The sequence below is a fragment of the Necator americanus genome, chromosome IV (assembly GCF_031761385.1).
Source record: "Necator americanus strain Aroian chromosome IV, whole genome shotgun sequence".
NCBI lineage: Eukaryota > Metazoa > Nematoda > Chromadorea > Rhabditida > Ancylostomatidae > Necator > Necator americanus.
The window spans coordinates 3,924,778-3,947,068 of NC_087374.1; the positions used below are offsets into that span (position 1 = coordinate 3,924,778).

The 22,291-nt window shown below is 41.8% G+C and overlaps 3 protein-coding genes across 3 annotated transcripts; 2 read left to right on the top strand and 1 right to left on the bottom strand.

Annotated features, from left to right (window-relative positions):
• Positions 1-293: 293 nt before the first annotated feature.
• Positions 294-7,067, top strand: RB195_000332 (uncharacterized protein; the record flags this gene model as incomplete). Its single annotated transcript, XM_064196604.1, has 6 exons — positions 294-374; positions 473-596; positions 2,650-2,751; positions 2,830-2,920; positions 6,344-6,417; positions 7,024-7,067. The coding sequence occupies 6 exons, from the start codon at positions 294-296 to the stop codon at positions 7,065-7,067; spliced, it is 516 nt and encodes a 171-aa protein (XP_064052485.1).
• A 625-nt stretch (positions 7,068-7,692) lies between these two features.
• Positions 7,693-13,410, bottom strand: RB195_000333 (uncharacterized protein; the record flags this gene model as incomplete). Its single annotated transcript, XM_064196605.1, has 13 exons — positions 7,693-7,782; positions 8,202-8,405; positions 8,576-8,713; positions 8,768-8,842; positions 8,913-9,042; positions 9,758-9,952; positions 10,139-10,221; positions 10,291-10,371; positions 11,241-11,369; positions 11,427-11,603; positions 12,175-12,290; positions 12,368-12,472; positions 13,302-13,410. The coding sequence occupies 13 exons, from the start codon at positions 13,408-13,410 to the stop codon at positions 7,693-7,695; spliced, it is 1,632 nt and encodes a 543-aa protein (XP_064052486.1).
• Positions 13,411-17,090: 3,680 nt separating this feature from the next.
• RB195_000334 (uncharacterized protein) lies at positions 17,091-21,364 on the top strand (the record flags this gene model as incomplete). The annotated part of the gene is made up of 3 exons (XM_013451646.2): positions 17,091-17,142; positions 19,781-19,949; positions 21,160-21,364. 3 exons carry the CDS (start codon positions 17,091-17,093, stop codon positions 21,362-21,364), a joined length of 426 nt encoding a protein of 141 aa, XP_013307100.1.
• Between the last annotated feature and the right edge of the window lie 927 nt (positions 21,365-22,291).

Sequence of the window (22,291 nt, forward strand, 5' to 3'; positions counted from 1 at the left end):
TAAAGGTCCCAATCATGTAAATCTCAGAATTATTCTAGTTAGAAAATGATAAGGATTCTCTGGAATCATGATGCTTTTTTAGTTGAATTCCCGGTGCCATCCCCATCCTGTCCTGTTTTCCCGTTTAGGATAATTAGAAAATTATCGGGATTTTCTGAAATCGTGATGTTTTCCGGAAGGGTTCCCTGTTGTTACCGTGCGATGAACTTGTGTAGAACTTCGAGAATACTGTTGACAAGGAAAAAAATCTGCGTGTATTTGCGAGCAGCGTCAATGTGTTCCACTCGTTTAGAATGGGTGACATCGCGGCTGCTTTCGCTCAACACGAGATCACACCAAAAATCATCGACAACCCACCAAAACAGAAGTTACACGTTCGTTTCCAGTTCTTATCGTTCATTCGTTGTGAAGTATTAAATATTGATTTAAAAAAACGAAAAATTAAAGACACAATGAAAAAAATCCTTTTTAGCTAGTCTGGGATGGAATCCAAGTGGAGCCGGGAATGACTATGTCAACAAGGAATCTCAAGAATGCGCCACGTTTCAATTTACCCGGAGCGGATCCGGAAAGCACATTTAGTATGGTGATGATTGGTACGTTCGCCGTCTGTAGATCTCTTTCATCCTATCGTGCATCGTACACATTGCACGGCACGGCATTGTAAAGGAAGTACGCAGCTGTTGCTAAATACGTCAAACTGCCTATACTGACGACATGTGTAAGAGTTGTGTGACGAGATGGATCGCTACCTCCTTTCACTGGTTGCTTACACTAATCCAAGGGGGAAAATGAAGTTAGGAGAGGGTGAGGGGCAGCGGCTGCTTATTATCGATTTTTTTATTTGATTGAAAATCTAGAAAATCTAGAACCTAACCATTAACCTTGGGAGTGGGTGTAGTGTAGCGGTTAGAGGTTCCACTTCCTGCACGATCGATCGGAGGTTCGAATCCGCCTTAGTGCTCACCAAGACTTTCATCCTTCCGGGGTCGATAAATTGGAACCAGACTTGTCTGGGAGGATAAAAGCACTGACTTGGCACATCGGCTCGCCCCTGCAAATCATTGTATAGGCCAGATACACGTCCGTAAACCTCAAACGATTCTGAATTGAAGTGAACGTGGTGGCGCGGGTCCCAAGCGGAATGATTAGCACTTTATCCTTTAACTTTAACCATTACCCTTAGAGAATAAATATGAATTGCCTCTTCTACATCCAGATAAAAAACTAGAAAATTGAAACTGAGAAATCTTATTGAGGAAACGAAGTGTGCAAATGGTTGCTGCAGCTGCTTTAAATGGTGCAAAATTGGGGTGGGGATGAACGCCCAACGTTGCTCCAATCGGACTGTACTTTGAGCGCAAAAACGTCCATAGAGCGCAAAAACCGTCTTTAAGTGTCACACAAGTGTTTCTCCCATATGAAAAGACGATAATTCCTCACTAGAACAAGTGAATAGTTAAGTAAGTCAGGACCCAAAAGCCTAAGAATTAGTCTCATAGGGTCCACGACATGTAAACAAATGCTATTAAGAGAAAAAGGAGGATTCAGTTCGAACTACTAATGTTTTGACGTCACCAAACTCTCTAAAAAGGCTTACTGTAAGTGAATAGCTAAATCATATCATGTGGTTTACTCAACGGAGAAAAAGAACCGTAAATGGTTCCAGGAATGGGTTGTACGCAATCCGCATTTGATGCTTAAAGGCATCACTCCACGATTCTGAGGTGGCACGGATTTCAGGTGGAGTATTCGTATACGGGATCGTAGACTATGGAGAGGGAGATGACTCCGTCCATTTCTTCCTAATTGCCGCAAAAAACCGCCCGGAAATTACGGCTTCGAGCGTTCCGGGGCGCTACTTTCTACAATGAGTTCGATTTGAGCGGGCCAGCCTTGTGCACGCGCCGCATCTCCCGGGCCATTTTCTACGGCAATTAGGAAGAAATGGACGGAATCAACCACCTCTCCATAATCTACTATCCCGTATACGAATACTCCACCTGAAGTCCGTACCACATCAAATTCGTGGGGTGATGCCTTCAAGGACAATCTTTGTGCTCTAAGAACGATTTTTTGCGGTTTAACTGCAGTTCGATTCAGTATTGAGTCTTGAGTGCCTACCCTCCCTTACTTTCCCTTACCCTCCCTTTAACTCCCTTTGACTCCCTTTTCGCCCTAATGCGCAGATGGAATCACAAATGCCATCAAAAAAGTAAATCTTCAAGTTTTACAGCAGGCATATTTTGATTTATATTGGCGCACTACAGTAATATTTTGAGTGAAACTTCTTTGAAGGAAAATGCAAATGAAGTTCCATTGGAATTGGACAATGATCATAAAGTGATCCGAATCATAGCATAAAAGTCCTACCTAACACCCCAGCTGCTCAATTTTCGCAGGCACATAATAAAAAAGTAGGATCAGTGCTAGTGCCAGGTCAAAATCGACTCTTGCTAAGGTGAAAAACCGATGAGGTAAGGAGAAGAGGTCCGTAAGAATAGTGGCGTCGATTTTTTCAACTTTCAGCGCTACTGTAAACCCCATGAATTTATGTAAGTTTGATACCTGATGAGCTTTTGGTACATCTTGAAGTCAGTCTGTTAATGACGCTAATATTGCGCAAATAAATACATTTTTTTTCTCTAGATCCGGACAATCTTTCGCGGAAGAACCCGTCAGTTGCGGAATGGTTGCACTGGCTTGTTGTAAATATACCCGCCAGTAACGTTATTGAGGGCATCAACGGGGGTGAGTCAATACGTCCACAGCATCTTCAACAACTATAACTTCATTTACATTCGTCACTACTGTATCCGTGTGTTCCAGGCCAACATCAAATGCCCTACGGGTCACCAGCTCCTCAACCAAGAACTGATCTACATCGATATGTTATTCTTATGTGGGAACACCAAGGAAGGTGGGATTAGGGAATATATCCTATTTACTAGCTACAGTCCCGTGAAAACGACATAAAGCTCGGAGGAGTTGCGTAAGCGGGTGCGATCGAAGCAGCGCGGTGAAACAAGCGGTTAGGATCGATGTGGGACCATGCAGCAATAGATGGTGTTAGCAAGGGTCCCCTCTCGATCCTGACCGCTACGCTCCACCTCGCCGTTTCAAGCGCAGCTGCAACTGCACCGAGCTTTATGTCGTTTTGACCCGACCATATCTACAAAAATATGCGCAATCTGATAACAATCTCTCCACTGTTGGTCAGTGTCAGCGATACTTCGCTTTATTTCCGAGTACTCGGTGGTCCCAGGCAGATATCAATTTTATCACCCGTCTTCCCCTTGAGCGTTATGTTTTTGAAGAGCAGTATGAAAACTGACGATTAGGGGTTGCACGCTTTTTATCCGTTATCTCAGATCTGTCCCCACTGCGGCTCTCTTCCGTCTGTCCTTAAAGGCATCACCCCACGAATCTGAGGTAGTAGGGATTTCAGGTGGAGTATTCTTATACGGGATAATAGATTATGGAGAGGCAGAGGGGGTGATTCCGTCCATTTCTTCCTAGTTGTCGTAAAAAAAACGGCACTGAAGATGGTGAAGGCGCATGCACAAGGCTGGCGCGCTCCAATCGAACTCGTAGAAAACAGCGCCGGATCGCTCGAAGCCGTATCGTCCGGGCCGTTTTTTTTACGGCAATTAGAAAGAAATGGACGGGATTACCCCTCTCTCCAAAATCTGTGATCCCGTATACGAATACTCCACCTGAAATCCGTACCACCTCAGATTCGTGGGGTGATTTATGCCTTTAAACCACCACAGATCAGACTCACCTGGTTTTACCTTCTCCGGTAAAATCTCGAATCTCTGATAGTTCACATAGGCCCGCGATTCTTCATTTTGATTCCTCATTCTTGAGTTCATTGAGCCGACACCATTCTACTCCTACCTGATAGGCTTCCAGGCTTCTAAAGAGTCGGTCAAATTTGGAAATACGGTATTATAAAGATTGGAACCGAATATCCTTTGTTTTCTTCGATACATCATCTTTGTTCTCTAAGCCACATCTTTTCTGTTCGCTTGGGTTGTTGGCCCTTACACTATGTTGACTTTCCCACTCAAAAATGAGGCCAGCTAGAATGTTCAGATATTTTTTGTTTCCTTGAGTGTAAGTGGAGCGTCTGAGACCTGTTTTACGTGAAAATAGCTTTTTCAGATCCACTTGTAGACTTACTTTCCCACCAAATCTACTTTCAAAGTAATTAGATCGTTCTAGGTGTTCCTGCTTGGTATTTTGTTTTACAAGAATGATCCCATAAGCAAAATAAATAGAGTATAACCATCAACCACGAGCTTTCATCTCAATGTTATCCTGACTTTAACACCGGCTTCTTGACAGTGGCTCTGAATATTTTGGGTGAGATTGTATCTTGTCCAAGTGCATGAAAACTGGAACAGACATTCCCTACTCTTCTCAAGATGTAGGGCAACTCTGGATGACTCCTCTACTTACCTTCTTTTGTGCCTCACACTTCGCCATTGACTCATTACTGCGGTGAGGAAACGAAAAGGTCAAGTACTCAGTGAACGCTCATCTTTGAACAGCTAGCTTGGTTCTGCTGGCTGTAATCGATCAGTAGCCAGCCCTACCTCCAGTTGTGACACCAGCTGGATAGCTGTAATCTTACATATCAATGGAGGATTATCCTCGCTTCTTTCCTGAAGTAATTCAGACATGAAAAGTTTGAATCGTAGGATTACAACGAAACAAGAGTATTGTCAAATGCAGACAATTCTCGTTGTACACATGCTGGCTTTTGAGAGTAAAGCCTTTCATAACCATCAACCACGAGCTTTCATCTCAATGTTATCCTGACTTTAACACCGGCTTCTTGAGAGTGGCTCTGAATATTTTGGGTGAGATTGTATCTTGTCCAAGTGCATGAAAACTGGAACAGACATTCCCTATTCTTCTTAAACTGTAGGGCAACTTTGGGTGACTCCTCCACTTACCTGCTTTGTGCCTTACACTTCGCCATTGACTCATTACTGCGGTGAGGAAACGAAAAGGTCAAGTACTCAGTGAACGCTCATCTTTGAACAGCTAGCTTGGTTCTGCTGGCTGTAATCGATCAGTAGCCAGCCCTATGAATTCATAGAGCACAAAAACCGTTCTAAAGTGACAAACGGCTTTCCCATTCCATCGCACCTCGTAGGAAATAAAGCGGTTCCCACACCGTTTTTTTTTTTGTACGATTAAGGAGAGGTGAACGGAACCACCCCGGATCCCGCAGTCGACAACCTTATCTCCAGGTCTTTCAGTGGATTTCCCCACAACACCAGATTCGTAATATGCTGCCTTTAAAAGCATAGTGGTATCGTGAACTCTCACAAATTCTTAATATTGGAATTGTGTGTTTCAGGATTCGTCAACGCATCATTTTTTAAAACTTTCGACGCATCTACAAGCAACCGACACTAATTAAAGGCAGCATACTACGAATCTGAGGTGGTACGGATTTCAGGTAGAGTACCCCGTATACGGGGTCGTAGATTATGGAGACGAGGTGGTTCCTCTCATCTCTCCCTGAATCACTGCAAGCAGCCAGCCCTTGACTGCTGTTTTCTACGATGCCTTCTATTGCATCGCGCCACCCTTGCACGCATAGTGTCCCTCACTGCCTGTCGGGGCAATCCGAACTGATTTTCGACGAATCGCAGAGCGGAGGAGGCGCAATGGGTGGAGCGTTGCAGTGGATGGCGTCGTACAAAACAGCATTCTGGAGGCGGCTGTTTGCAGTGATGAAGGGAGAGATGAGCGGAACCACCGCGGTCTCCATAATCTACCACGCCGTATACGGATACTCCACCTGAAATCCGCACCACCTCAGAGTCGTGGTATGCTACCTTTAAAGCACACCAGCGAGTAGGAGAGTCCGTGCTCCCGTTAGTTGTTCGCTTCATTGCAAATACGACACGTATGCCTGTTCTCGCAGACTCAATACGTTATTTGGTGTCTAGGAAATCCGGTGCGACGAAGCAGTTTCGGACGAAGTCTTTCTGGATCGGGGGAATTTAGAGTGATCGCGATCATACTGGTGAGCTACGAGCTACACCCCTATCCCTATCTATTCGTGAACATCCCCAACACCCTCAATTGTGTGGTATGCTGCCATTAATGGGCGAACATAACTGTGTTATCAAACAGTCAAGTCAGACTGGCTTGAGGTTTGCTGCAGTTGCGTAAGTGGCTCCGCTCGAAGCGATGCGGTTGAGCTGGCGGTTGCGAGCGGCTCGGATTGCAGAAGGACGTGAAGCTAACGAGGGCCGCATCTTCGGCTTCTTTTAACCCAACTATAGCTATAATAGCTACCAACTGATTATCATTTCAGGCGTATCAACGTTCCCAAGCCATCTAGCCGAGCCAAGTTCAACGTCAAACAATTTATAGAGAAGAATAAGCTTGGTACGTTTCTCTTCTCCTTTACTATACCATACGATACTAATGATTGCAATTGACAGTAATCGGCCAAGGGAGTTCCGGTGGTGTAATTTTTGTTGGGTCTAGAAGAGGACTAATAATTTCATCCCGAGTGACGGAAATACTTCCGACCGTTTTTAATTGATTTCCTTGAGCTGTAGCCAAGATTAGTATTGATCGTCTTTATTAAACAACGGCTAACGTTTCGTCGTTATCGCCTTCGTCAGAGCCCGGAAAATTCAAAGCCATTAGTGATTATTAGTGAATGAGCTCCTTTTCCTGAAATTTCGAGGGGAAAATTCAAATTTCCTATTACCAACTTCTTCAAAACAAGGGTGAGGGAGAGGGAAGAGGGAAAGTACATTTAAAGTGGGGAAATTGTGTGCAGAAGCGTCATCCTCACTCGCTATAACTTTCAACTTCGTATTTGTTTGTCTCCAATGGACTATTACGCTCCTAAGCAAAGGAACCGGTAGCAAAAGAAGATCTGAGTCGACTATCTCCAGAGAAAACTATCTTTCGTTATTACTAGCGTTATGGATTATCCATAAATCTCCGGCTATCTGCATCTAACTACCTATGTATTTTCAGGAGACCCAATCGCGGGCAACTTCTTCTTATCACAACATGAATGAAGATGTATCAACCAGAGACGATGGCATACGATATTTCTAGTAAATTTATGAGAATTCTGCATCTCAAGGTACAATCTTTGACGTTATGACTAAGGAAGAGCTGAGATTTTTTCCAAAATAATATTATGACTGCCTCCATTTTGATTTTATGAAGTTATATGAAAGGATCAAGCTGTTCTGTTAGTATTCTTGATATAGTGACAATGTAAAATGCTCCAATAAAAATTTTGATCATGCAGAATAGTAAATCAATGTCGTACAATGTTATTAATGTTAATAACTGCAATAGCATGATCACAGGTAGAGAATCCAAAAGCTCCCAGGAGAGTGTAGATAGTGGCTTAGATTTTATCCCCACAATCAGTGCTATGTACACTACATACAATAAAAACTAACAATAGAACAGTACAGAGTATGTAAAATAACGAGTAAAAAATCCGTCGACCAAATTTCTCAAATTACCCGGTTGTATGGCACATTGCACAATAAAAAAAAAACACACACACAAGGATTTGCTAAAGCCCATGTTAATCTACTTGGAGTCTATGCGAAATTAGTCTTTATCATAAAAAACGTTAATTCTTCCCAGATGCTTCTTCAAATTTCTTCAAAACAAGTTCAGGAATCATGATGATATTCTCTCCGACTCTTCACCACGCAATTCATTTTCGGCACAATCGCCTCCGACACACTTTTCTGTCGAATTGATATAGAACTAAAAAAAGCTGGATAAAATGAATGAAGCGAATACAATAGTAAAACAACATCTATTCTCAAACATAAGCTTGAGATGAACTTCTAATTCTAATTGATCAGAATAAAATTACTTCTTCAGCATTACAAGGACATTCAATCTGCTGAAGAGAACTGAAGAGACCGTACTAGGTTCGCCAAATATATTTTTTGGACACCATCTATCGAAAACTCAAAGTAAACACCTGTTTCGTGACATTTTATATTACATTTCTTCTCCATTTTTTTGGAAAGATTTTTTGATACCTTTCACATGAAAATGAGTCGAAACGTTCCCTTGTAAGTTTTTGAATTGCTTAATTCCGAAGTGGTAGAGGGTGAGAGTGCTACAGTGGTGAACAAAAGATGAAAGAGTACAGTGAAATCGATTGAACAACTCACCTTTAAAGTATTTTCTGTGTAACGTGCTATATATCTGATAAAAGGTCGTAAGTCGCCAAGGTTAGCCGTGTGTAGAGTTGCATAGTATTCCGCACGTGACTCCACTGGTAAGATTACGGGTGGAAAACCAGCCCTCATCAGAATCAGATTCAAGAGAAGCCGAGCTGTTCTACCATTTCCATCCACAAAAGGATGCACCACAACCTGTAAGACAAGAATTTTGAGGAAAATCACAAATTGTGGTATCAACTTCGATAAAGAGAACTCTTTTGATCCTATCACTTCTTCCTCTTTTCAAATCTTTATTCGGACAAATGTGCAAAAAAAATCACCCAATGGTCGGAAAATTCGGGAAGACATCTTTGAAAACCCACAAGTTTGTAGTGCGCAATAGCTGCTTTCTCAACAGGATTCATTTCCAGCGTTAAAGGATCCTTTAGCCAATTAACCAGTTCAGCCAGCTGCTCTTTGACATACTCCGGCGCAACTGGAGTAAACCGTCCAACAAATACCTAAATATCCATCAGCTACAAGCAGAAAAAAAAAGATTATACTCTGCGAGACACCTGTGTTGTACGAATACGTCCTGCATCTAAAGGATTAACATTTCCTAAGACTCTTCTGTGCATTTCCAAGATATCCTAAATAAAAGATTATGCAATTAAAGAATGTGTGCTTAGTAAGTCATACCGCATTAGATATAAAACTTACATCCAAAGTGATTTCGTTCATGTGGAGAAGGGAATGATTAAGAAATCGAAGTGCTGCATCCATCCCAATAACCTCGTTGTGCTCATGGATACTCTTTCCAGCCACTGCCATACCAGATTCCAGGATGGAACTAAAACATAAGTCGCAATTTTTTCCAACCTTCCTTTGTTGCATGCTTCAAATGATTCATCGAAAATATGTAATGATTTCTCAAAAATAACCCTTCGTAGTTGCATATACGTGTCTTATGCGGGCAATTTTTTTAAATTTCTGTAGCTGTATTCTTTACAAAAGCAACTGTTCATCCACTACTTAGTATCAATATGTAACCAATGCAGAGTAAACTAGCTTGCTACCCAATGGAGGATTTGTTTCACCTTTCATCCTGCACTCCGGAAGCCAAGATATTATGTTACTCGGGAAATCATGATTTTTGACCGTAAAAATCCATAATCCAGCTCATGGTCAACGTATTAAAGCATAGCAGAACGTATGCATAAGGTAACATCCCTATAAATCCCGTACCGAATATACCCTGAGTATCCTTCACGATCTTCACGAAGTCTCGCGCATGAATCATGGCTATCACAGAGAGAGTTCTAACTAGTTTTGAATACTCTGATGAGTTTCTATCATACTACTGTAACCGCAGCATAGCGCTGAAGTCGACTATGAAAAATTACACTCGAATTCGATAACGAGAAGAATTTCGTACATAATGCCGAACTTGTTCTGACCTACCACGAACACTTGAAACGAAAGGCTAATGACAAAAATAAGAAATACACACAGTACATAAAATGTATATCTTCAAAAAAAGCTACTAATCACTATGAAATGAGTACCGTGTTTGTCCAAGTGACAGTGTATTTCCTTCAATAGCAACAGTGTGATATATATGAAGAAAATAGCTTTCACGCATGGCTCTTCTCAAAGACGACGTGTGCGGCAAGCGCGCAAATTCGTCGCGTTTCTTCTGAATTCGATTCAACAACTTAGCATCCATGGCGTTGACAAGGGGCAATGTTTTCTTCCTTCGCCTAGAATAAACCAACTTAATGAGAAATGATCAAATATTCATAGTTAACTTCAACAGAATTTGAAAGGTCGCAATAGCTGAAGAAAAAAAAGACACTGAATCCCTGACTTCGGTATTACAATCCCCTTACAAGTAATAATTACACTGATGATATACTTAGAAACGAATAAAGATGAATAACACATACACAAGGGCCTCAGAATGGTGCGGATCAAATGCTAAAGCTTTTGCATAGCAGAGATCGGCCTCAAGAACGTCGTTTTCCAGTACCTATGAAGAAATATAAATGTAAAAAAACATATAATGGAGATATCGTGTGAAAATATCTAAAGAAGTAACCTCGTGGAACAATCCATACTCCGTCAAAATATCAGGATGATTAGGGGCAAGGGCAAGTGCATGCTCGATGATGATTCTGGCCTGCAAGAGGTATTGAGCGCGAGGTGATTCAGTAGAAGAACTCCACCTAATATCGTTCTGAGTAGATTTTGCTAAAATTCGAAGTCAAACTCCAGAGCCAAATGGTCAAAGAATTGTGGAAGTTCGGGATGTTCGACTTTTCACGTACTGCGTGTTTTTTTTTTCGTGTCAAGTGATGGAAACAGCCAAGACTGCTAGATATGTCTTAGCAATGTGATGGTCTGGATAATATGTCCCAAACACTAGTGCTATTTAGGCCCGTTTCACTCGCCTTGAATAATGAATAAGAATGGAGTATATTTCATGAATTTCTCCCATGATCCAAATTTACTGTTCAATGTAAATGCTCAGAACTGTAGCTCCTTCTGTAGGAAATGATCGCACGAAAAAAGAAATTCTCAACTTTTTTCCTTTAAAAAATGTCGATACAACAATTTTAAGTATTCAAACTTGGTTCTATCTCTTTTTCATCAACACCACCATAATTTAGAAACGTTTGAAAAGTCGGACAAAACCCTTTTCTTCTCCAAATCATGCCAGCAAGGGAGAGAATGCATAAAAATTAATACGCCGATGAAAAAGTCCTAATATTGGCAGCCATGCATCTTAGGAGTCCTCGAAATATATTCTACTTCTACTCTGTATTTTCTTGAATCGCGCTATTTATATGAAACGAGAATGGATAGCGCAGGTGTCCTACAGAGTATATGAAGGTGCAGGTGTGAAAATAAGTTGTAATTCATCTAATATGGAATAAAGACTCCACCCATACGCTAGCGATATATTCGAAGTCGAAAAATTAGCCGCAAAAAGTCAACTACTTTGATGAGACGTAAATTTTTATATGACTCGTCACATTTCCTACAAACCTTTTTCCTATTTCCGGAACGCCTGCTGGATTGGGCAGCAGAAAGAGCTGCTAAAGCTTCTTGCTCGAGAGTTCGATCGGAGAGCTCGTTGATATGCTCGCGAGTAACGAGAGGTGCTGGCTGTGCTCCCTGATATTCAAAGCTTAGATGTAACGAACGTTTACGAAAATATGGAAACCATCAAACCATCCATGTCTCCACGGGGAAGATTTCAGGGAAGTATGTTGGCCCCTTCGTTGCAGGAAGGGACACCCGACCGGAAAAATCTGTGGATTCAACGTCCTGTCGAAGTAAAATTTTCCCATAGTATCGTGTCAACGTGGTAAACCATATTCCATGCTCGATAAGAAGCGGGAAGAATAACTGAAAACTTTGAATAAGCGTAAGTATCTTGACCAAGCGCAAAAAAGCGCCTTCTGCTCAAAATTGATCTATTAATAGTAGGAACTGTTGTGAGAGTGTAGTACCTACTCAGATTACACTACAAACGATTTAACAAACAGATCATAAATAAAAGAAGACTATCAATTATTAAAGGAAGCTCGAAAAGCTTCAACTCCTTGGTTTTTGACGTTCTGACATAAAACTTCATTTTATATTATAGTCCGCAGTACAATTCGCATTAATGATTGAACCGAGGAAGGAAGGATCTAGGTCTTGTCTTTGGCCGCAAATCGAGCTTTGATTAGTAAGAGAACGTTACCAAAATAAATTTAAAAAAAAAGATATGTATCAATGCAAAAATCATGCAAAAGAAGATATATATATAAGAAAGATATTACATAAAAAGAAGAGGACATCATGCGAAAAAGATATTCTCAATCCTTCCGAAGAGCTACTTGCTCAAAATAACAGCTACAGGCACGAAAACTCTTCATCATCCTACTCTTAAAAGCAGAGTTCTCTATAATTATTCGAAATGAGGAAAACAAACCTGAACAGAAGAAGAAATCAGGAAGCAAATTAATGCTATTTTAATTATCCCTATTTGACTGGAACAAAATACTTTCCCTCCGAGTTGTGAAGATATGGGTCCTGCCATTGTGAGACCTGAAACGATGTTGATTTTTCGCTAGACGCAAGCTATATAAGAAGCTAAAAGCATCATATTCTTCTGAAGATCACACATTTATATTCATCGGAATTCTTGTGTCTCCTTACATTCCAAACGTTAGTGACTTCAGCTCCACAAATACATTCATCCTCTTCAGGCACCAGGATTGGAGACGTACCTGCAAATTTAGATTTTGTTAGTCCTCATCATAAAAGGTTATCGAAGATATCGGAGGTAGCAGACGGTTAGGTGTTAGTTTTGAAGCGTATATTTTAAAAAATCGCCTTCCACAGGATACACACAATTCACAGAACATCGACCAACGAAATTTTTGACGATTTCTAAGATAGAAAGAAAACAAATTGTTTCTTTTCTATCTTAAAAATTGCTTGATCGTACTCAAAATGATATCGAGGCTTGGCAAGAAAAGAGGAGCTCGATGGGACATGCATAACATCAAAAAACCTCGAACCATTTCCAGGGCATAAAAAGGAGAAAGTTGAAACGTCAAACCGTAAATAAGGTTCCACCAAAACCTCGTTGGCAAAAACAAGAAGACGTAAATCTAGCTCACAATGCTAATATTTCAAGAAGAAAAGACATGGAGATTATTGGACAACAAATTCAGTACTGGAAACTAGTTCGGCCATATTCTTAAAGGCATCACTCCACGAATCTGACATGGTATGGATTTTCGACGGCCAAAGACTATACGGGGGCGTAGAATGCAAAACTGGTTGGATGTCGCTCATCTGTCATCCCGTATAGTCTTTGGCTGTCGGAAATCCATACCATATCAGATTCCATCAGATTGGGGTGGTGCCTTTAAAACAAAACGACCTTCTTCACAAGACCTTCACCAGCTTGATCGCCGTTGATTGACCAAAACCAAACTCCCAAACTATACGAGCTGTGGATTACCGCAGTTGGCAGTGAAATTGGCTGTGATCCTCCTACTGCAGTCACTGTCATGTAAAACAAGACTGTCTAATTCCAGGCGTCCTTACAACAGTTCAGTGACTCATATTGGAGTAACTCGGAGAGCCAAACCCAGTCAAACTGCACAACAAAGGCTGATTCTTTCATAGAGTCCCGATCCGCTTTCTTCGACGTCATCGGGCATCAGATGCCCAGTCGAGACTGAACTCCTGCCATTTTTTTTCCTAATTCTCTTATTAATATGACGAGAGGATTATTCTTGATCTATATGGATAGATGGCTGTGGTGGAAGCCAACTATGTCATGATGGTGTTATCGCAGCACTACTTAGACCGTGCCCAGTCGCTTCACAGGTATTACGATATCTGATGCTATCCTGGATTTTGAACTAAAGACGAGCGCGACACGTTACGAGGCAAGGATTTGTCCCTCACCGAATTTGTCGAACCGTCCTCCTATCTCGGCGTTTTCGCGAAAAAAAAAAACGACAAATATCTCTACTTATTGGTCAAAAACCTCGAATGCTGAAAAGATAGAATACGTACGCATTTTAAAAGGAGTTGAAGGAAGTGATGCGAAACAAGAAGTCCTTCTACAAAGACACTGACGGTATTCAGTGAAACAGCTGACCAATCCAATCAATGAACCAATGAAACAATCCATAAAAAGATCAACTACACACATACCGAGTGAAAATGGGATTAATTTCACGTTTCAGAACTGTTATCATCTTCCAATGGTTCTGACAACCACCTTATTCGAGAGACGATGCTCTCTAGCAGTGACATGGTTTGAAGAATGCGCCATCGTGAATGAGAAAAATGCAATTGTCTTATACGAAAATCGTAGATATAAAACAATTGCATCCTCGAATAATCTCTATCGTATTTTGATTAGCACATCTAAGGAGATTCAAACGCAGTTTGTGACCTTTCTCAAATATTAGAAGTGTCCAAGCTTAGGTCAAAGCCCGAAGCAACAATTTATACACTGCCGCCGTGTTTGTTCGGCATAGTGCACTCCCTTAAAGGCATCACTCCACGAATCTGAGGTGGTACGGATTTCAGGTGGAGTATTCGTATACGGGATCGTAGATTATAGAGAGGGAGATGACTCCGTCCATTTCTCCCTAATTGCCGTAAAAAATACGACACGGACGATACGGCTTCGAGCGATCCCGCGCGCTATTTTCTACAACAAGTTCGACTGGAGCGCGCCAGCCTTGTGCACACGCCGCATCTTCCAGACCGTTTTTTTTTTCACGGTAATTAGGGAGAAATTGACGGAATCACCCCCCTCCCCATAATCTACTATCCCGTATGCGAATACTTCACCTGAAATCCGTACCACCTCAGATTCGTGGGGTGATGCCTTTAAAGGCAATGTATCGCGATTTTGGCGGGGTGCGTAAAATAGGCCCTGAAGATGCCGCTGGATTCTGCAATCTACTAAAATAACTGTACTCTTTAGCTGTGGGTTCCGCCAGCATCGTGATATCCTGTCTCTAACTTTGCCATTCAGCCGCTATACACAGTGATATCCTCCTGAAAGAGTGGTTTGATCGAAGAAACGGTCCTACTCGAGAAAGAACTAAATGAGAAACGGTCCCATTTCGTACATAACCGTTTCTCATCATCCCAAAAAATCTTTCCCTACATTTTGCGGCTCTTTCGAAACCCCATCGTCAACAACCCTAACTCCATGAAGAGGAGAAAGAAAGAAGAATTTCGCATACTGAGAAATGTTGTCGAGAACGAAATGCAGAAATTGGGCAAAAATTCCTCGTGAAAGGAAGATAAGGCGATGAAAAACGGTATATGAAAATGGAAAAAAGCTGTCTGACACCTCATACGGGATATCAGAGGTGTACGGTCCGCATGTACACACATTGTGACGTCCCTACGCATAATAACTTGAAAATCCTGGAGTTGAATGGCTGCCATGATTCGAAGCAGCCCTACTGCCAACCAAGCCTTTCATCCTCTGTGGATCGATAGATTGGTATCAGACTTGGCTGGTAGGACAAGAACACTGACCTAACCTACCGGGAATGACGATCATAAAGTCCCGTTCAAGTCCAAATTGATTCCAAAGGAGAACGTCAGAACCAGAAGGATGAAATCTGTGCGGGAAATGTATAGGTGCGATATAATCAGGTAATGTTCTTAAACACATATTTACACCTACAATATCATCGACCCTAATGATCGCAAAAGGAGCGCGATATAAAATAAGCTTAGAGGTTATGGTTATTTAGTGGCACAGTTAATTGTATCGTCCAAGAGTGCAGCTGACAAAGCTCTGCCCACTCATTCAGTCGTTCACATTCATTGGCACCATTCCCTGTCTCTACTGTAGATTAAATATTACATTGAACCACTGCTTCGGTCTGTTCAATTAAAGGATAAAGGGTAAAGTCATACCAATTAATTCACCTAGGATGCACCAACACGTTCCACTGTAGTTCGTAATCGTTGAGGTTTTGGAACGTTTAGTGGTTTTATACAATGACTTACGAGGCCCAGCCGATGATCAAGTCAGTGTTTTTATCCTCCAAGACAAGTCTGGTACCAATTTATCGACCACAGAGCGATGAATGGCTTGGCTGACACTAGGGCGGTTTTGAACCCTCAACCGTGCGGCTACAGCGGGCCTCTAACCTGCAATACACGATCCTTGTCCAATACATACTGCCTACCCTCCCGGGAAGTGAAATGCCACACCATGTGTTCCCACGTTCCTACGTCAGCAATTGAAGGCGAAATGGTGATGGGTCCTAACCAGAAACTCCGGCAACAGTTCATCAATAATCACATGTTTTGCACAAGGCGCGGACATGGAGAACTCGTACGGGCCCCCGCGCACGAAAGTACGTGCCTAGCGCAAGTATAAGTACCTTGTTTATGTCGCGCGATGTAATTGCGCTATCAGTGTTTACGTCTCTGTTTACTCGGTTCAGCGCATGTTTTATCTGTCTGACGTCTACGCCAATTTTATTACTCCCATGTCAGCCCAGGTTTCGTAATAACGTGACGATTTATGCGTGTTACGATTGCCTGAGAGGGGTAAGTGCCGTTGGCAGTCATACAGCAGGATCTAGTAACCTCACTCTCGATAGTAGACAGCAACAGACCTGTTTGTTTATTTATTACTCATAGCAGCGTGCCAAAAAGGATGCGGCAAGGACAAATACAAAACAAATACAGTAAACACATGGTGAAAAGACAGAAGGGTATGATGAACAGGGACTAGTCACGTGTGCGATCTTGCCCTGGGTAATTGAATTCTAAGAGGGAAGGTTAGGTATTTAAGAGCTGTGGAATTATAAAAATATAAGCAGAGTTAGATATTAGCACCCCTTCACATCACACCCACTCACCAAACAAGCTGTCCGTTCACTATGGATTTGTAAAAGTTGGAATGGCTCCGATATCTACAGGGATCCTGCGAAATATAGTCCCATTTTGTGGACATCTTACTTGAGCGGACTTTGTTTTACGTGCACAACTCAAACGATTCAATTCTCGAGATGAATCTGTCGAAGTATCAGATTCAGGTCCTCATGCGGTCACATCAATATAATATAGTTCTTTGTGAAGAAATAAGAAAAAAAAAGTCGGGAGTTAGCAGTCCAGCACCTTGGAAATCTTGCAAAAGCCAATGAATACCAAATCTTCAAAGTTTGCGCCCTCACCGCGCGTTCGAGGTGCGTACGAGTTTTCCGCGTTGATAAAGCAAGCGGTTGCTTGCGATGGACCAAACGGGAGTCTTGTCATTGTACGGGCCCGTCTCAGTGACTTGACTGTGATTTTTTCTCTTGAATTACTTCGTTGTCTTTTGCTGGTCGAACGCTAGAGATGTCTCTCTCGACCGGTTCAATTCCTTCGTTCAAGGAGCGACGTCCATTCCGTAAGTTTCGAAGTCACTTGGAACAGTTACTGTTTCTGTTTTGCTGGGTCTGTGTACGTAGTTTGTTCTGCTGGGTTTCCCTACATAGGTTCTGCATATGCAGGCTACCGACCACTCCTATACCGTCACTTAGAAATAGTTGCTCCTCACGTAAGGTAAGGGTTTAGCGTTGTCCAAAAGTGGGCTCATTGTTTGTGCCATTCTAATCTTCTTGGAGATATTTGCGGTTCTTTTTGATGTTAACTATATTACATGTATTGTATTACATCTTGGAACTAACCGAAAATCGAAACAGCGGTCTTCTTTTAGTCGTTAACTTTCTTCAGGAACACACATTTGTTCGCTCATGCCCGTGCACTTTTTCGTGACTATTCTGCTCTTCGTTGTAAGCAGAATATAAACTGATTTTTTTTCGGATGCTAAAAACAGTACGATCCTCATGTTTCTATCATGTGAATTTTTTCGAAATAGAGCTGCTGCGCACCTTAATTACTCGCCTATAAACTCATCACGTGTGTGAATCGTGATCTCAGCGGACACATTTTTTGGGGTGAATTTGAGGGGCCTTTTCGTGTCTTTTTAACGGTCTTTTTGAATATCAATTTGTTTTCGACTGCTGTTTTCAAAACTTATTCTCCCAAGTTCTCAAGTGGAATTAATAAGGACCAGAAAATTTTCGAAGTGTTTAAACCTGTTCCGTGCATAAAGCCGAGTTTATGATCAGAAAATTGTACGAATTACCAGGTAGTCATTTTAGTAATTAAAGGTGGTTGGGAAAGATCCAGTTTACAAAACCCTCAACGTTCTGTCTTTGATGTGGATGCTAAGTCGAACTTATGTGCCGACTGCCGCGTCACTCTGTGGTACCTGGTTTCATAAACTTCACATTCTTATATACAGAATAGCGTAATTGCCTTCAAAAGAGAACATACGAGAAACGGTTCGAGATAGTTATTAGAATTCTTCCTCCAAATGATGAAATGTTCGAATCAAACGATGAGATGAGCCAATTTCTCTAAGACGCTTTGATCATATGCGTCAGACATTCAAACGTAATTTCGTGAGGTAGATAACAAAGCGGAATGAAAAGTCATTAGATTGGAATTTTGGTTGGAAGAATTTTGAATGTCGTCGTTCGCTCGTGTACAATTGCTGCGAAGTTCTGTTGAAATTAGCATTCCTTTCGAACTCTAGAAAATGTCAAAATCTTTCGAGAATACTTTGCATTTTTTTTCCTTTCCCCAGAAGTACTACAACGATTAGAAATTAAAATAAATGAACTCGTGAGATACGTTGAGTTTTCTTGAAACAACATATTTGCTCTTGGTGCTGTCCACTTTAGCGCTATCACGCTTTTCTAGGCATAAATACCAATGTATAAGTACAGTCGGGTCAATACGAGCTGAAGTTACGTCATTCTACTCAATGCTGTTCAAACCGCAGGATTCCTCGTATCATCGAGTGGATCCCAAGTTCACCACATCAGTTTTCTTGATTCTAAAACGCTTTTCGAGGAATCATCCTGTTCCTAATCTCATACCCATGGAATGCTCTGGTCTACGTGAGAAACACAATCTCTCATCACGTGGTGAAATAAAAGTTCCAATCAGCGATAATGGAGCATGGTTTTTGGGTATTCCACGTGAATTAGGCATGGCTATCACTCAGCAACACTTGGATGATCGAACACCACTGTTTGACTTTGTTTTCTGAACTCACGTCCCACCAAGTCGCCATCTCCTGATATTCAGGGTGAGGAAAGAAAAGGCTGCGACAATGATTACGCGACTGAAATACGAACTTTTTCAAATTTTTCAAATTAATTCTGGCACGGCAGAAGCAGGGAGTCCGCCTCTGAATCTATCTGCGTCTCAGGGCCTGATCTTTCGTATATTCACTTCCACAAGAAAACTACACATTTTAATATTGTATTCCAATACCGAAAAAAGTTAAGAATTAGATGGGGTGAGATTTGGTTGACTTTCAGCAAATATTGAGCATTCAGTTGTTATAGCTGTAGCAGTGTCAAAACGACACGAAGCCGGGTGCAGTTGCGTGAGCGGCTGAGCTCAAAGCGGCGAGGTGGATTGTAGCGGATAAGATCGAGTCATGCTGGAAGCGTTCATCGTTGGAGTTCGCGAATTCCTCATGTCGGTTCCAACCGTTGGCTCCTCTGCGCCGTTTAGAACGCGACCACTTACGCAACTGCACTATGTTTCATGTCATCTTGATCCGACGATATTATCCTAATTTGCAAAGTTTATGTCGAAGCATTTTATTAACTTTGATAAGGGAGTCCTGCAAAGAATTTGAAGTTGAGAACTATGCGCGATCAGTCTCTTAGAGATGCTTGTTGCTTTGCTCTCATTCTAACTCATCAAATATCTATGACATAGCAATGCTTTTTGGCGCTATGTTTGCTCATCTATTACTCTAACGGTTGTGTGGGCCGATGTTCTAACTCAGCTTCCACAGGGTGTAGATGGGGTAACAGAAGGGTTGAATTCTTTCGTAATAAGAAGAGACAGAATAACTTGTTGCTATGTTGAAATGGAACAATTTTAGCTGATATTGGACACCTGTAGTTACGAGTTTTAAATTTTTCTGTTTTGTTGATTTGAGCAGTTTTTTCTTTAAGATGCTCGAGAGAAAGATGTCGCAGAGATCAGACGCCAGCAGCCAAACAAGGTCCCTGTAATTATCGAGAGATTTGATGGTGAACGAAGTCTTCCACTGATGGATCGCTGCAAATTCTTAGTACCGGACCATATTACCGTAGCCGAGCTCATGCATATCATTCGACGCAGGTGATGTTCCATTTCTATATCACATATAGTTGGGTGGAGACGATTTCAAGCACGGTGCAATTGCGTAAGCGTCGTGTGGAGCGTAGTGGTTACCATCGAAAGAGGACCCTTGCTAGCATCACTCACTGCTGCAGTTCGGGATGGTCTCACTGCGATCCAAACCACCGTCTCCACCGCGCTGCTTCGAGCGCAACCGCTTACACAACTGCACTATGCTTCATGTCGTTTTTCATATTAGCAAACAGAAGAGATATAAATTGGACCAAATAGAATAGTTTGAATATAATGACAATACGACAGTTTGAAGAGTCATCTCTTCTTCTATGTTTTCACACAGTTACAATTTGTGACTATTTCTTGTATACGTCACGATCTAAATGAGTCCCACTGTACTTCTTCCACCGTGCATAATCAGTTACCATGCGGATTGATTCATACAGAATACTCAGTTTTTTAACTGTAGTGAAGTACTCGCGCTTATGATGCGCTTTTAGATCTGATTACGTATGTTCAAAGTAACGACACATGAGGAAAGAAGTGACGAGAATCCATAAATTCGTATTACGCATCCCTGCGACCAATATATTTTGAGTAGCGCTATCTACGTCACAAATTGCGTCATACGAGCAGGCTTGCACTGGTCGATGGAACGATGGAGCTGATACCAACGGACAATTATTTTGTTACGACCACTAATTACAGCCTAGGAAGTCTTGATAATGAGGCTGTTGAAGTCTGGACCTTAACTGACCAAACGCGACTGAGCATCATAACTTCTCACTGGAGAAAAACTGGATTGCAGGGGTGATACTTCTGGATGGGAATTTACGCATACGCTACCTTAAACAGAAATAAGGTTCCGCAAAAAGGATGCCAGTGAGACATTGATGAGTGTCCTGATTACGTAATACAGTATTTTGTACTGAACAAACTCGTTGATATCATGGCGTCAAAATGACCTGAAGATTGGTGGAGTTGTGTGAGCGATTGCGATCGAAGCAGCTTCGTAGAACCAATCGATGCGATCGAGATGGGACCATCGCTAACTACTGGACTGCAAAGATGAATAGAACTAACGAAGGTCCCACATCGATTACAACCTTTATCTCTACCGCACCGCGTCGAACTCGACCGCTTATGCAACTGCACCAGGTTTCAGGTTGTTTTGAACTGATTGTAGTTGCAGTCACTTGTATCAAGCAACTTTCAGGTTGCAGCTCCATCCTGAGCAAGCTTTCTTCTTGCTGGTCAATGAAAAATCTGTAGTTTCCAACTCTATGACAATGTCTCAACTTTATCAAACGGACAGGGATCAAGACGGATTTCTATATGTTGTCTACACCAGTCAACCGGCTTTCGGATCCTCCATAACCCTGTCTCAGCGTTTCATTACTATTCGTGGCCATTCATCTTGAAAGTTGCCTTTCACGACTTGTAATGTTTCTTTTGCTATGTTTTGACATCCGTCCAAAGACGGCCTTTTGAAGTGCTGTTGTTTCCTATGTATCTAGTTGTACATATGCTACGTCGTCCCGTGAGCATTAACACAGAATTAAGCTGTACATAGTGGATTTCTCTTTCCTCAGCATTGTTTTGAACACGTTTCTTCTCATTTTCGAAATAGATTGGATATGTCTATGTTGTTTTCGCGTTTTATGCTTGAGTACAATGCATTTTTACACAAAATTTTTTTTCGTGAAAGTTTCATGATTCGCGCTTTGTAGCTTTCCAGAAAATACATATGTAGAAGAACCATTGTTGTGTCTAGTTCAAGGTAACCTTGCTACTTAAAGGCATTTGCGGCTTGTTTCAGTATCAGATTCTATAGTCTGATCGAAACGCCCTGAAGCTCGGCGCAGCTGGGCAAGCGACGCGGTTGGGATCGATGCGGTAGCATCACTAGTTTCACTCGTGAATTGGTGCTAGTGAGGGTTCCCCGCTATCCAAACTAGTATGTAATTAGCAGTAAACTATAATTAGCTCCTACTGAGAAGGCTACTGCGGTTCTGTCATGGTGACTTTCCAATCGCTGGTCTATGAATACCACAATTTCAAGGATGGGAATTCCCATACAGCGACAACAACGCTTGGAGTGTTGGTATGAACTGTCAAGTCGCGTAATTGTAGGAATATATGTTAAAGAAAAGAAATGACAATCATTCACTTGCAATCAGCTTGGATCGAATTATCGTCACCGCCAGAATCCAAGCCAGAGAGACCAGATATTGTTCACCTGAATCACATTGCCGAGATGTATTGTATGTATTGACTGCCTCCTGCATCTATGTGTGTTCAACTACTATTTCCTGCTTGGGTACGAAAATCCGGTTTTAAACACGAAC